We start from the raw sequence: 16,290 nt of genomic DNA on the forward strand, positions 1-16,290 counted from the left end.
CAGGGAAGCTGACGTCATGTCTTCAGATAATGTCGCCAAAGCGAAGCACGTAGATGAGAAGGAGGAAGGGGTCAAGAATAGATCTTTAGGGACTACATCGTTAATGGGTGGGAAGAGAAGCAATTGCTGGAAATGTTCTGATTACAATCAGATTGGTAAAGGTGGAACCAAGCAAGGGCAGTCCCACTGAGCTGGACAATGGAGAAGAGACGTTGGAGGAGGAATGGTGTGGTCGACCATGTCAAAGCCTGCAGAAAGATCAAGAAAAACGAGGTGGGATACTGTACTATGATCACAGTCACGGAGGATATCATTTGTGGTTTGATTAGAGCCGTTTCAATGTTGTAGCAGAGACAGAAAGCTGATTGGAGAGATTGAGACATAGAGTTGCGGGAAAGATGGGCAGGGATTTGAGAGGTGACAACACATTCAATGATGTTGAAGAGGAAGGGGGGGTTGGAGATGGGGCTGTAGTTTATAAGAACAGAGGGATCATGGCTGGGTTTTCTGACAAGGGGGTGAAGTTGGGTGGTCAGCAGTGTTGTGGGAATGGTGTTAAAGGAGCAAAAGATGGGTCTCATGGACAAGATAAGCTTGCAGAGGGCATGTGGGGAGATAGAAGAGAAACTAGAGAAAGATGTGAGTTCAGGACTAGGGCAAGGGGGAGCTTTGTGGTGGGTTTAGTTTGTGGGCAAGAGAAATGCAGCAGTGGCAGTTGAACAGATGGTCTTGTATCTTTGTGACAAAGAAGCCCATGAGCTCCTCGTGCTTGTTGGAGGTGAGAGTGGAGGGGGCAGGGGAAAGGGGTTTAAGGAGACAGTTTGTAGTGGAGAAAAGAAGACGGGGTTTTCTGCTGTCCAGGATGATGCTGGAGAAATAAATTATTTTTGCAGAGGAGAGTGAGGCCTGATGGTGTTTGATGTAGTCCAGTCAGTTCTGTTAAACCAGTTGTGCACCAGATATACTCAAGTCTGCACCACTTGGCCCTGCGGAAGCGAAGATGGGGGCCATACAGGGGGGGTATGACCAGGATGGGAGAGAGTAGAGGTTTTACTGGGAACAAGGGCATCAAAGATGGTGAGGGAGTGATTGAGCAGATCGACCGCTGCACAAGTATTGTAGCAAATGGAGAGCCAAAGGGTAGCCAGTTGGGAGTTAGAAAGTGCAGTTTTAAGTGACTTGGGGAGAGTTTTTCCCAGAGGCAGATGTAGAAGGAAGTGGGGTTGGAGGTGGGTTGTGGGTGGTGAGGGATACGAGGAAGTGGTCAGAGATGGCCTTGTCAGTGATCGAGACCATGGGAGAAGGGAGGTCATATGAGATGGCAAGGTTGAGGGTGGCTATGAATATGGGTAGGAGAGTTCATATGGATAATGTTATATTCAATAGAGGAACATTGTCATGGGACTCAGAATATATCCTGTGCTAAGTGTGTCAAAAAGCTTATTTTTAATATTTATTATGCTGCCTCTGACTATTGAACTGTCCAGCAGTTGAACTTTTGCTAATATCTGATCTGTATAATATCTACTCATTAGACATCTGTTCAGACTAGGAACCTAAGGTTTTGGCAGGACTCATATACCATTGAATGGGACAGCCAGGCTTTTTCCAATCGGGGAAATTTTACACAGGAGACCTTGTTGAAGTACTGAGTTTTTAAACAAAGCACCTTCACAGGTGGACTGAAGAATTCTCATTTTGTATGACAAAAACTAGCCTATGGATAAAGCTGATAATAACTTGTGTTTAAACTATAACATATAACCCTGCCCTCTGGATCAACAGTTAACCAAAGCAGCCCTCAACTGCAGCCATTATTTATGTTGTTTTCTTTCCCTTTGTATTGTAGCACTGTTATATTTTTATAATCAAACTTTGGACATGTTCTCTCAGAGCCCTGTTATGCTTAGGCCTTAAAATTTTGCTGTTCTAAAATTAGCGTGTCAATGCTAAGTGGGTTCCTATGCAATTTTGTTGCTATTTTAATAGGGGCATTCACCCATTTATTTTAACAGGTTAATAATACCTCTATTAAAATAGAGGACAAAGTAATTTCATTCGAGCGTGTGAAATATTCATACAGTATAATTTGAAGGTTATCGTTTTGCTGTGGCATATTTCCTCTAAATTGCATGGTGGATTATGCAAAAAAATTGGAAAATCTCCTTTTCATAATGTAAATTTAAAATGTTTTCAAGCTCATTAACCAAAACGGTGTGTTGTAAAATGCAGTTTAATCCTCATAAATCCATAACAACTGCAGTTTGGCCAGGAATGTTCTATGTAGACTACAATTCATGTAGGCTGCTTACAAAAAAAGAACAGCTTATCATATTTACCCCCCAATTCAGTTGTCACTTCTGATACAACTGAACGTAAATAAATATAACTAAAGAAAACTGGATTTTATAGGTAATTGTTAGTTCATAGTATCATTGTAGGTACAGCACAGGAGGAGGCCATTCGGCCCATTGCCCCTGTGACGGCATTTTGAAAGAGCTATCCAATTAGTCCCATTCCCCTGCTCTTTCCCCATAGCCTTGTAAATTTTTTCCCCTTCAAGTATTTATCCAATTCCCTTTTGAAAGTTACTATCGAATCTGCTTCCATGCACCCCCCCTCCCCAACCCCAAGGCAGTGGACTCCAGACTATCGCAACTCGCTGCGTAAAAAAATGTTTGCTCGTGTCACGTCTGGCTGTTCTGCCGATCACCGCAAATCTGTGTCCTCTGGTTACCGACCCGTCTGCCACTGGAAACGGTTCTCAGCAAAGTTAACTGACATGCAGGACTAACAGTATTTAGCAATGGAAATTTGAATATTGCAAACAGTCTGCCCATGAATCAGGATTAAACATTTAACAGTACCATAGTCAGGATGTTCAGATAATAGGATTGAGTGTGAAGTGATTTGATGCATTTGAATTCTATGTGATTATCTGGATTTAGCTATTGCTGTTGAGGTGCACTAATTCGTCATTTCTTATGGAAGGTTTAACCACTTTCATCCAAGTGAAGTATCTTTATGGTCTCAAGTCTAGGGGGAAATTTTCCTCTGTGTGCTAACGGTGACAAAATTGTAAATTCATTTATAAAGAATCCGATTTTGATTTTGCTATGAATAACAGATAGAGAAAATCTTTCTTCTCCCTGTTACATAGTTTTTATTGAAATGTCATGATTAGAATAGAGGTAAATGAGTAATGAAGAAACTGTTCCAAATTTTTCCGTGTATGTAATTTCAAGGGTGCTTGTACTTAAAATATTTTTGACTTTTCAGTTCTTTTAGACAACACACTGCTAAGTAGCCTAACGTTACGTGGAGAAAGTATTTGGCCAACCATGTTTAAACCTGTCACTACAGACTTGAATTCCATTCTAAACCAAAAAATTGTGCAGTTTGTTTTTATTAGCATTAATTAATGTCCAATTAATTACTTTTTGATTGGTATGGGTTTCACTTAATGACTCATTAGTGGGGAGGGACTTTATTCTGTTTCAGTTTGTTGCTTCCAGCTTGCCACTATTTTAGTTATGAACTCTGGTCCTGAGATTTACAAATTACGTTAAATACCTGACTGCATCCATATTACTTTGATATTTTAGCATTTAGATTCAGGAAAACTTTGTAAATGGCAAATTTTACATGATTAATCAGTTAATATTTTATTTTAAAACATTTTTTGCAGTCATGTCCAAAAACACATTGATTGGAGACTTTTTAAAACTTTGTGATCAGGAGTGGGTTTAAGTATTTTCATTGTTTGTTTTTGAATAAACTACTTGGTAAGCGAACAGATTATTTATTTTGGTTTCCTTACCAAAAGAACTAAAGGTGGATTCTGTTGGGAGGGGGAAGAGAGAAGGGCACTTGTATAGAGCACAGGACTAAATGCTTTAAAGAAACCTGGTTTTCTTATGATTCATTTATGGGATGTGGATCATTGAAAGAAAGGCAGTAATCATTTTTTCTTTTTGGATGTGACTTTCCATTCCCTTATTTGACAAGCATGAATGTTGAACTGAATTAGGTTTATTATCAATATATATATGTGACGGTTTTATTGAATAGTGATATCTTATGCCTTTGGGTTTTGCTTTTCTCTTGAAATAACTCTTTCTTTGGCTTCTCTTCTTTTCTCCCCCCTCCCCCAAATCCAGGATACTTATGCATACATTTGGAAAAGGATGAATTACTGGGAACAACACTTATTGTCACCTGGATCCCTAACACCCGTATCCAACGACAAGATGAGGAGGCTTTAAGATACATCACTCCTGAAAGTTCTCCTGTGCGAAAAATACAGCGTAGGAGATGCCGACATGCACATGCACCTGTTGTACACCGACCTTTGAGCACTACAGGACAAAAACAAGTATTGGTTCCACCAGAGGAAGACGAGATAATGACTGTATCACAGAGTATGACTAACTCCATGCATATTGGCTCACCAGGGGCAGAGCAGAGAGCATCACAGCATTCCCTCACTTTGCAGATCTCCCATGCTGCACTACAGCAATCTCCGAGTGACTCAGAAATTTCTTCAACAATAACATGCCAGGATGACCAGAAAGATCTGGAGGTTCCTGCAGAAGGTCAGGACGAGGCTAATTCTAAGAGGGAGCAAGGAGAAGATGAGGCATCATATGATCTAACCACTGATGACGTCAGCAGGGACAGCACCATCGGGTCGGATTCTGATACTTTCTCATCCCCATTATGTCTGTCTCCAATTGGTGATCCTATGGCAGAAAGTAGCAGATCTGTGTTTCTTGATGCTGAAAGCAGGTAGTGACACTGGAAGTTCTGTTACAGATGTTTCACTGTTACAGTTTTTACACTTTATCGAAGAATTTATCACACAAAATAAAGACAAGCACATAACTATAGTCAAAAAATAATTAAGAATAGTATTATATAGTGTTCTATCTGGGGAATGACACATTTGTAGGTGAAGCAGGGCAGTCATTATCGGTTCAATATCATACAAAGTGTGAAAAGGCTTGAATAAAGTGGCATGAAACGTCTGGATGCTCATTTTGAAAGGCAAAGGATCTGGTCGGTTCAATGTTGCCTGGACTGAGAGGGGAGTGGCAGACTATCCTACCTGTATTTATGTAATATTACAAAGGGAATGCAGTGGGGGAGAAGGAGCATGAGAAAATAGAGGGAAAGGAGGAAGAGATCCCGAAACATGTTAGGTCACAGAGTGAGAGAGGTTGAAGGACCAGTTTTTGCAAGGGAGAGAGGGTGCAAAGGAACTGGTTATTTACATCTATGTTTCTGCTGCTCCCTGAAACAGTCTGCTAAGAAGGATGTAACCTTGGCCCTCTCCTATTTCTCATCTATATGCTGCCCCTCGACGACATCATCAGAAGTCACATTGTCAGATTCCAAATGTACACTACTGATACCCAGCTCTACTTCACCAACATCTCTCAAGCCCTCCACTGCCTCTGCGTTGTCAGACTGCTTGTCTGACATCTAGTCCTAGATGAGACAAAATTTCCTCAAAATTAAACATTGGGAATACCGAAACCATTGTCTTTGGTCCCCACCACAAGCTCCATTCCCTGCCCCCAATTCCATTCCCCTCCCTGGCCACTGGCTCAAGATGAACCAGGCTGCTCACAACCTTGGTGTCCTATTTGACCCAGAGCTGAGCTTCTGACCTCACATCCTCTCCATCACAAAGACCACCTACTTCCATCGTAACATTGTCCACCTCCACCCCATCTGCCACAGCCCATCTGCTTCTGAACTCCTTATCCATGCTTTTGTTACCGCCAGACTCGAGTATTCCAATGCTCTCTTGGCTGGCTTCCCATCTTGCACCCTGCATAAATTTGAGCTCCGCCTAAACTCTGCTCCCATATCCTAACTTCCACTAAGCCCTGTTCACCCATCACCCCTATGCGTGACCTACATTGGCTCCCAACCCCTGAATGCCTCAAATTTAAGATTCTCATCATTGTGTTCAAATCCCTCCATGGCTTCACCCCTCCCTATCTCTGTAACCTCTTCCAGCCCTACAACCCTCTGAGAACTCTGCGTTCTTCCAACTCTGGTCTCTTGTCCATCCCCCACTTCCTTTACCTCACCATTGGCAGCTGTGCCTTAACCCTAAGCTCTGGAATTCCCTCCCTAAACCTCTCCACTTCTCTCTCCTCCTTTTAAGATGCTCCTTAAAACCTATCTCTTTACCCGTCCTAATATCTCCTTATGTGGCTCATTGTCCAGTTTTGTTTCCTAATGCTCCTGTGAGGTGCCTTGGGCGATTTACTATGTTAAAGGCACCATATAAATGCAAGTTATTGTTGTTGAGTACCAAACGTCTGATGCCATCTGTACACAATGTTTCCCTTAATATAATTTTATCTCAGCCATTTAAAAAATTGCTTTTAAGGTAATTTTGGCCATGTGTTTGAAAAGTCTTGAATTGACAAAGTTAACAGTTGAGAATAGTTGCAGTTTGAATTTTGCCACTCAGAACCTGTCACTACCTGGTGTTTCCGTACTGAAGGATATTGGCTCTAAAATTGTTCATATCACAAATGAACTGTCATATTTAAGTGAAGACACGGTTGGGGATCCAACACAAATGCTGTAAGAGCACTCCAAATAATTACATTGCCTGTAGGCAGAAGATATTGTTTAGTGATGTAAGCAAAGACTATTATTATAAGTTAAGCATGTGTTTGACATTCCATCAGCAAATGAGGATGCTCTTTCCTCCCCCACACCATAAAAAAATGCCAAAGTTTTCCTAAATTTTAAATTGTTTTCATAGAATCATAGAAAATTTATGGCACAGAAGGAGGCCATTCGGCCCATCGTGTCTGCGCCGGCCAAAAATGAGCCACCCAGCCTATTCCCACTTTCCAGCACTTGGCCCATAGCCTTGTAGGTCATGGCACTTCAGGTGCACATCCAGGTACTTTTTAAATGAGTTGAGGGTTTCTGCCTCTACCATCCTTTCAGGCAGGGAGTTCCAGACCCCCACCATCCTCTGGGTGAAAAATAATTTCCTCAGCTCCCCTCCAATCCTTCTACCAATCACTTTAAATCTATGCCCCCTTGTTATTGACCTCTCTACTAAGGGAAATAGGTCCTTCCTATCTACACTCTCTAGGCCCCTCATAATTTTGTACACCTCAATTAAATCACTCCTCAATCTTCCCTGCTCCAAAGGTAACAACCCTAGCCTATCCAATCTTTCCTCATAGCTAAACTTCTCCTGGCAATATCCTCATAAATCTCCTCTGTACCCTCTCTAATGCAATTACATCCTTCTTATAATGTGGTGACCAGAACTGTACATAGTACTCAAGTTGTGGCCTAACCAGTGTTTTATACAGTTCCAGCATAACCTCCCTGCTCTTATATTCTATGCCTCAGCTAATAAAGGAAAGTATTCCATATGCCTTCTTAACTACCTTATCTACCTGTCCTGCTACCTCCAGGGATCTGTGGACATGCATTCCAAGGTCCCTCACTTCATCTACACCTTTCAGCATCCTCCCACTTATTGTGTATTCCCTTGCCTTGTTTGCCCTCCCAAAATACATTACTTTATTTTCAGAATATGATCCCAGGTTACTCCACAAATGAGGAAAGTGCAATAACCCTTTTTCAAATATAACAGTATAGCACCATTGTGATGTGATTATTGAGTCTCAATTTGAGCTTAGCTGACCATCACATAGGGTGGTCTTGAATAATGAAGCTACATCAAAATGTAATTCACTATAATTATCTGGAATATTGGTTTTAATAAGGAAATTCCCTGTTGAGTGGTACAATGGCTATTTGAAGTGAAGTCATATGAAGTGGAGAAGATATGCTTAGAGGTGTTTCTCAAAAAGGTAGGGAGGAGAAAATGGTTGGACATGTCACCTACTCTTTCTGCTGTGGAATATTATATAGTGCATAGAAAGAAAATTAAATTAATTTTAAAAATGGGAGGAATGAAGGAAACTGAGATAAGTGTTACATGATGAAGTGAGGCGGCCCCTGCTCAATGGGGAAATTGGACAAAGAACGAAAATGTAGAAGTGTTATACAAATCTTGCATAATCTTTTGAGAAAAGAATTTGAGAACTAACTATTTGCGTGATAACAATAGGACTATTTGCATCTAGCTGAGGTGTGAATGTTTTAGGTGTGCTTGTATGTCAAATTTACTTTATTTGTGGATAGCTGCAAGTTACTAAGCTTATGTGTTTGACATTAAGCAAGCACTTTATGATGCTGAACAGGGTAGCAAAGGAATTATTTTGGTGTTCTGGCAATTGGGTTTCACTATAATTGCTAAAATTGCTTTTTGAAATGTTCCACATAAATTTCTATTTGCAGGTTGCCATGTAGATGTGAAATTGTATTAACATCATAGAAATGCACTTTTTCATAGCCAGTAGCCAGGCTCTATTTTAAATATCAACTGTATAAAAGTTTCTTTTCCACTGGAAGCTTACAAAACATACTTTTGATTACTTGTCAGTAACTCATTGGAAGAGATACTCCCATGGTGACAACCGAGATCTACTGAGACAACAACTGTATTGCATGGTGCTGTCCCTTAAGCATTGTTTCATTATTTAGCTAGTCAGGGTTCTCTTGTCACGTGTAAATGAGTACTCCTGAGACTGAATTGGTACACGACAGCAAATGTGCCTTTGCTATGACTGCATTGCCCAGAGGGAGAATTCAGGCGACTGAAAGCTTTGGGTCTCAGATTTTGACTATGTAATGATGTATGGTTAGGCAAAATAGTGCTGAGCACTTCGTTGTGCTATTAAAATATGCACAAGCACACTCAGGCTTCTGCAAAGTTTTTTTGCATCAATTTAAGCTATTAATACTGTGTTTGAAAATTGACGTGAGGGAAATAATCGTACACTATGATTTATGATGTGTTTTTCATAGTTGACTACAATTAGAATATATTTCTTGCTCTATTCTTTCCTTTCTGTCTTGCCCCCTCGCCCATTCTCCCTGAACCCAAGTCATTCCCACCAACATTGGCACACAGTGTTCCTGGGTGATTAAGCTGTGATTCCAGGACTCTGTAGTACTGTAACTGGCTGCTAGGAGCTACATGAAAATTAGCCAAGTGTGCATCTCCCAATGTGTTGCAGGGGAGCACCTGACCTAACCTTTCATTAGTGACCCAACAACAACAACAACTTGCATTTATCTAGCACCTTTAACGTAGTAAAACATCCCAAGGCGCTTCACAGGTCTCAATCTTAGTGACAAAGAACTTTGTGACTAAGTGCTTAAGTCAGAAACTAGAGTCTTAAACTTAAATAAAGCCAATTACATAGGTATGAGGGGAACGTTGGCAAAGGTAGATTGGGAAATTAGATTAAAGGGTATGACGGTAGATAAGCAATGGCAACATTCTCAACAGATCTACATTCCATTGAGAAATAAAAACTCCACTGGAAAAGTGATTCATCCATGGCTAACTAAAGAAGTTAAGGATAGTATTAGATTAAAAGAAGAGGCCTAAAGTGTTGCCAAGAAGAGAAGTAAGCCTGAGGATTGAGAGTTTTAGAAAGCAGCAAAGGATGACCAAAAAATTGATTAAAAGGTAGAAAATAGAATATGAAAATAAACGAGCAAGAAATATAAAAACGGATTGTAAAACCTTCTACAAGTATGGAAAAAGGAAGAGAGTAGCAAAAGTAAACATGGGTCCCTTAGAGGCTGAGACAGGAGAAATTATAATGGGGAATAAGGAAATGGCAGAGATGTTAAACAAATATTTTGTATCTGTCTTCACAGTAGAAGACACAAAAAGCATACCAGAAATGGTGGGGAACCAAGGCGCTAATGAGAGTGAGGAACTCAAAGTAATTAATATCAGTGGAGAAAAAGTACTTGAGAAACTAATGGGACTAAAAGCCGACAAATCCCCTGGACCTGATGGCCTACATCCTAGGGTTCGAAAAGAGCTGGCTGCAGAGATAGTGGATGCATTGGTTATGATCTTCCAAAATTCCTTAGATTCTAGAACGGTCCCAGCGGATTGGAAGGTAGCAAATGTAACCGCACTATTCAAGAAAGGAGGGAGAGAAAAAAACGGGGAACTACAGGCCAGTTAGCTTGACATCAGTCGTCGGGAAAATGCTGGAATCCATTATTAAGGAAGTGGTAACAGGGCACATAGAAAATCATAATATGATTAGGCAGAGTAACAATGGTTTTATGAAAGGGAAATCATGTTTGACAAATTTATTAGATTTTTGAGGATGTAACTAGCAGGATAGATAAAGGGGAACCAGTGGATGTAGTATATTTGGATTTTCAAAAGGCGTTCGATAAGGTGCCACATAAAAGGTTGTTGCACAAGATAAGGGCTCATGGGGTTGGGGTAATATATTAGCATGGATAGAGGATTGGTTTTCGGACAGAAAAGAGAGAGTAGGGATAAACGGGTCATTTTCAGGTTGGCAGGCTGTAACTAGTGGGGTACCATAAGGATCGGTGCTTGGGCCTCAGCTATTTACAATCTATATTAATGACTTAGATGAAGGGACCGAGTGTAATGTATCCAAGTTTGCTGACGATACAAAGCCAATTGGGAAAGTAAGCCGTGAGGTGGGCACAGAGTCTACAAAGGCATATAGACAGGTTAAGTAAGTGGGCAAGAAGGTGGCAGATGGAGTGTGATGTAGGGAAATGTGAGGTTCTTCACTTTGGTAGGAAGAATAGAAAAACAGAATATTTTTTAAATGATGAGAAACTATTAAATGTTGGTATTCAGAGAGATTTGGGTGTCCTCGTACAAGAAACACAAAAAGTTAGCATGCAGGCACAGTAAGCAATTAGGAAGGCAAAAGTCATGTTGACCTTTATTGCAAGGGGCTTGGAGTACAAGAATAAGGAAGTCTTACTACAATTGTACAAGACTTTGGTGAGACCACACCTGGAGTATTGTGTACAATTTTGGTCTCCTTATCTAAGGAAGAATATACTCTCTTTAGAGGCAGTGCAACAAAGGTTCACTAGATTTATTCCTGGGATGAGAGTGTTGTCCTATAAGGAGAGATAGAGTAGAATGGGCCTATACTCTGGAGTTTAGAAGAATGAGGGATGATCTAATTGAAGCATATAAGATTCTGAGGGGGCTTGACAGGGTAGATGCTGAGAGGTTGTTCCCCCTGGCTGGAGAGTCTAGAGCTAGGGGGAATAGTCTCAGGGTAAGGGGTCGGCCATTTGAGACTGAGATAAGGAGGCATTTCTTCACTCAGAGGGTTGTGAATCTTTGGAATTCTCTACCCCAGAGGGCTGTGGATGCTCAGTCGTTGAGTATATTCAAGGCTGAGATAGTATTTTGGACTCTCGGGGAATCAAGGGATATGGGAATTGGGCTGGAAAGTGGAGTTGAGGTCGAAGATCAGCCATGATCTTATTGAATGATGGAGCAGGTTCGAGAGGCCACATGGCCTACTCCTGCTCCTATTTCTTATGTTCTTAGAAGTCTATGAGCTCCTTGCACTTGTGGAAGGTGAGGGTGGAGGAGGCAAGGGAGAAGGGTTTAAGAAGACTGTTTGTAGTGGAGAAGAGAATTCTAGTACAATCCAGATTAGGAACTAGACATATAAGGGCATGTGGCTTTAAGCAATTCAAACAGTGATTTTTAAATTAAACTTGAATTTTTCATTTTTTTAATGACTTTTTTGTCTTGCTAATTTTTAAGTAACTTGTATGTGCACTTTTTGTTTGTAAGTACTGTGAAGGGGAAACCCATATGCAAACACATTTGTGCTCAGTTTCTTTAGTTGTCTTCTTTGTCGCATCTTTGAGCATGCCTGCCAATTAGTGCAAATTATGGGTACTTTTGTTTTGAAGAACTGCATTAAGACTACTTTGGCTATGTTCAGACCTGAAAGAACATAAGAAATAGGAGCAGGAGTAGGCCATACGGCCTCTGAGCCTGCTCCACCATTCAATAAGATCATGGCTGATCTTCTACCTCGACTCCACTTTCCCACCCTATCCCCATAGGAGTGTTGCAACTTACTGCATACCCAATCCTTAGTTTAAAAGCTGTTGTAATTCTATTGTAATTTCATTGGTGGAAAATATATTGCATTGAATGTACCTTTCAGTGTATTCAGTAAAAGACTTTTGAGTTTAACTTCCTTGAATTTCAATTCTACTTTGAAATTTGGAAGCTTAAATGATATCAAGGAACAGTAGAGAACATGTCCTCTGTTAGAAAGCATTATTAGTAATTTTAGTGTGTGCTTGTTCTAATGTTTGTTTGACCTTTTTACATATTTTAAACTGTGAGTACTAACTACTTTGTAAAGGGAGCTTGCTTAATGAAGCTGCTATGCCGTCACCGAAGGAGCTAATTAATATATCCAGTTGAAGCTGAAGAACACTAGGTTAATCATCTATTAATGCTGCACCTATGTATTGCTCTTTCTAATACCCCAATGATCAATAATATATTGGAATCAATATATCCCAATTATCAAGTTGTCTTCCATTTCCATTGTTAATTTAAATTATTCTTTGGTACTGTTTGACTTTGTAAAGGACCCTGCTGGTAAGACTGGCTGTTCAAACTATCAATTTGAATAAGAATGGCAGTGAATAGGTTACTGGTATCAAATTTAACAAACTCTTTTTAAAAATCCTTTAGATAAATTAATTTGGTGACATTAGTGGTAAATTTACAATCACTATCTTGCCTGTTTATGTTTCCTGACAAAACATATTTTCTACTCTGTAATTTTACTTCAGAAAATATACTTTAAAAATAATTTTCTTTCCCCTTTTTCCTCATTATACAGAGAGATGTGCGAAGAACATATGGCTCATTTGGCGAGCTCCATCTCAGACCACTCCTCTGATGTGCAGTACACTTTGCAGTTTTCTGAGAATTACACACAACCACACAGTACAAAATGGGAAGAGCAGCAGAAGGTGTTGGCACTTGAGCAACTCTATGGTGTTTTTAGAGTTGATTTGGGCCAAATGCGATCACTGCGCCTTTTTTTCAGGTTAGAAATCTAGCTCCCATTAATATAAGGAATTTCTCCATTTATTATGTCTTTCTCTCTTTTTCTCCCATATGGACTATTCATCTATAAAGAGAAGCTCCAAACAGTTTAACCAAAAGATGCTTTCTGTAGTCCTGTTTGGACTGTTACCTGGAATAACTCCAACATGCTCTATGGGCCTAATTGGTAGTTCTGATAAGGAAGAGACTACTGCCAGTGCTGCATGAAGGTGTGGTAAAGCCTGCATGTTGAAACCTATTTTGTAATGTCTGTATATCATGCCATTAATATATGGTGTCTGACTAATACTGCAGCTGATGGGATAGTTGTACTGGGAGAAGATTTATTATGCTTGTATCTTTACATTAAACTGATCCAGAACTCATGGTTCTAGTTGACTTTCTGTTCTGGCTTTGCACTGGATTAACATTTTTGACAGGATTTATATTTGGAGCCAATTTCCTTGGGATTATTAATAAAACAAAATATTAATATAATAATGATGGATTTCAGTTTTTTTGGTGGGAGGGGGAATTTATAAAAATTTGTTCCATCCTGGCTATGGACAATGTTTGAAATAGAGTATTATGTACTAAATACCAGAATGATATTGATCTTGTTTTCTTGATGGTTTCATCTGCACTGATTGAATCTAGATTAAATTAGTCACATTTGAAATCCAGTAACAGATATTTATAAGATATTAAGGGGAACAGATAGGGTGGATAGAGAGAAACTATTTCCGCTGGTTGGGGATTCTAGGAGTAGGGAGCACAGTCTAAAAATTAGAGCCAGACCTTTCAGGAGTGAGATTAGAAAACATTTCTACACACAAAGGGTGGTAGAAGTCTGGAACTCTCTTCTGCAAACGGCAATTGATGCTAGTTCAATTGCTAAATTTAAATCTGAGATAGATAGCTTTTTGGCAACCAAAGGTATTAAGGGATATGGGCCAAAGGCAGGTATATGGAGTTAGATCACAGATCAGCCATAATCTTATCAAATGGCAGAGCTGGCTCGAGGGGCTGAATGGCCTACTTCTGTTCCTATGTTCCTAGAGCTCTAAGGCTGCTTCTTATAATTCTTATTGTCATGACAGACTTCTACAAGAATATCAGTAGAAACAAAAATTGTCATTTATGCTTTGAATCTGCCACTATCCTTGTTTCCAGTGCACCTAAATGATACAAGTTTTCAAAAAATGAATACTTTTATTAAAATTCATTGACTTAAGTTCCTTGTAACTGCTTATTAATACACATTGTTTGGATTCTAGGTTCATTTATTTCCTCTTTTATACTTTTTTCTGGAAAAAAGGATAACTTGTTGACCTTCATTGAGCCACTGTTGGCTAAAAAGAACTGAGAACAGGCACAGACCATTTTTTTTTACTGAGAAAGAGGAGTAGAACCAAGAATCATTGTGAAGGACGCCACCAAGGTTAAATGTTGTAAAAGACTTTTTTCAAGCGTCTGTCTCTTTCAAGACTTAAAGGTTCTGAATAAAAGGTGTCAGAGAAAAAATACTAAAGTTCATGCATCAGATCTTCATCCCACTTATCTGATAAATTCTAGAACTTGTTACATGCCACTGAATCGGCACAAGACCAATAGCTGATGACAGCTTTACATTGTACACTATTCAGACCAATTTCCCCTCCCAATTCGTGCAGTAGAGCATCACAGATGTTGGTTTGTAGTAAATTGTGACTGTTTTAAAGTCAATTGTTAATGTGATTCTGCGTAAGCTGGATTGGACCAAATCAATGTGAGGCAGCTGCAAGCTGAAGTTTATCAATGCACGTTAACTGGTGAGTATTGCTACTCATAAATTGCAGGTAACTCACTTTTTGAAAGCTGCAGTGATTTCCTCAGCTCTTAAGATAGTGATGCAATGGCATTAACAAATTCTTCTTGTATCATTTTGTACTGTTTTTTTATTGGGGACGTTCAATATATATTTATTTTTGAAAGTTGCTACTTTTGCGCATAATTACATAAACTAAAAAATAAATTGTTTCAACACGAGTCCTTGCAATGTCATATGGAAATGAGCCAACAGGATACAGCTGTCACTACTAAAGAAGCAAGATGAATGGCACCACCCAACCCTGAGTGAGCTGCCTGCAATCTTTAATAGAAATAGTTTGCTCAGTTTGATGCAGTTTAATATTTTTATATCCATAAGAAAATTATTATATTGGGGTTTCTTTGGGCTGAAAGTAATTTACTGTAATTGAAGTGTTAATTCTTGTCATTATTTTATCCTTTTTATGTGAATTTAAACACTCCATTTATCCATTTAACCGAGAAATCGGGCTTAATGCAACATTTAAAAAAATATATAATGTTGATATGAATTTGACAACTAGGTGATTTGGAAAGGGTTACTTTATGTAATTTTAATATATATTAAATGCTAGTCTGACCGAGGAAATGCCAACTCTGGCTTTGAAGACTAGCATTGATGTTTTTTTAAAAAATCTCTTTCTTCCTTTATTCTTGTTTTGCTTACTTTGCATATCCCTTGTGGCACCTGAATGCATTAACATCTGATTATGATTGTTTTTCTGCTGATGTATAAGATCTCAAGGATATGAAAGTGGCCCTCTGATAACACCACTGTGCTGTGGGATTACTGCCATGTTGCTATATGAATTAACACCATTGAGCACTGAATGTTCTTTGCTGTTTTTAAAATGCACAAGTTCTATCTTTTCACATCTGTAAATAGTTTATTTTAACTCTTCCGACCATAACTGCTAAAAACAGTCATTCAATTCCCCAAAGAGCCTGTAGAGAGTTTGCAGGAGTCCCAGTTATGTTGCAGCTTCAGCGTTATGTTATTAGATGATGTAGGTTTGCTGCTTCATGTTAAATTTATACTTTTGGTTGGTTGTGATCGGAAGCAGTACTGCTTTCACTCTCCATTTTGGGAAACAGGAAAAGGGTGCATTTCAAATATAGTAAAGTAGAATTGGAAATTGTACTCAAACAGAAAGTGGTCATTAGACAACCAAATACTTCAATTTTTTTTTAAAAAATGATCATTTTTAGATTTTTCATGTCCTGCAGTTCCTACTGGAGTCCAGGGAGAGATAAAAAGCTGCAAAGAAAGCAGTTTTCTAAGATTTGATCATCATAATGCGTATTAAAAATGTTTTATCTATAGGTATGTTCATGAAATTTGAACATTTTGTTCATATATAAAAAAATAAGTAATCAAATATTGTCAAAGCTGCTGCAAAGGCCTTCAACATTTTGTTTTG

The 16,290-nt window shown here is 39.2% G+C and overlaps 1 protein-coding gene across 4 annotated transcripts in view; it reads left to right on the forward strand.

Moving 5' to 3' along the window:
- The first annotated feature begins 4,312 nt into the window (after positions 1-4,312).
- The window catches only part of tbc1d16 (TBC1 domain family, member 16), a 70,624-nt gene continuing 58,646 nt past the window's right edge, over positions 4,313-16,290 (forward strand). For all 4 annotated transcript variants that reach the window (XM_068004109.1, XM_068004110.1, XM_068004112.1 and 1 more), the window contains exons 1-2: positions 4,313-4,788; positions 12,813-13,022. In XM_068004109.1, the coding sequence (XP_067860210.1) occupies positions 4,406-4,788; positions 12,813-13,022 (593 nt within the window). In that variant the 5' untranslated portion in view covers positions 4,313-4,405. The remainder of the gene's footprint in view (positions 4,789-12,812; positions 13,023-16,290) is intronic.

Source organism: Heptranchias perlo, chromosome 23 (genome assembly GCF_035084215.1).
Source record: "Heptranchias perlo isolate sHepPer1 chromosome 23, sHepPer1.hap1, whole genome shotgun sequence".
Lineage (NCBI taxonomy): Eukaryota > Metazoa > Chordata > Chondrichthyes > Hexanchiformes > Hexanchidae > Heptranchias > Heptranchias perlo.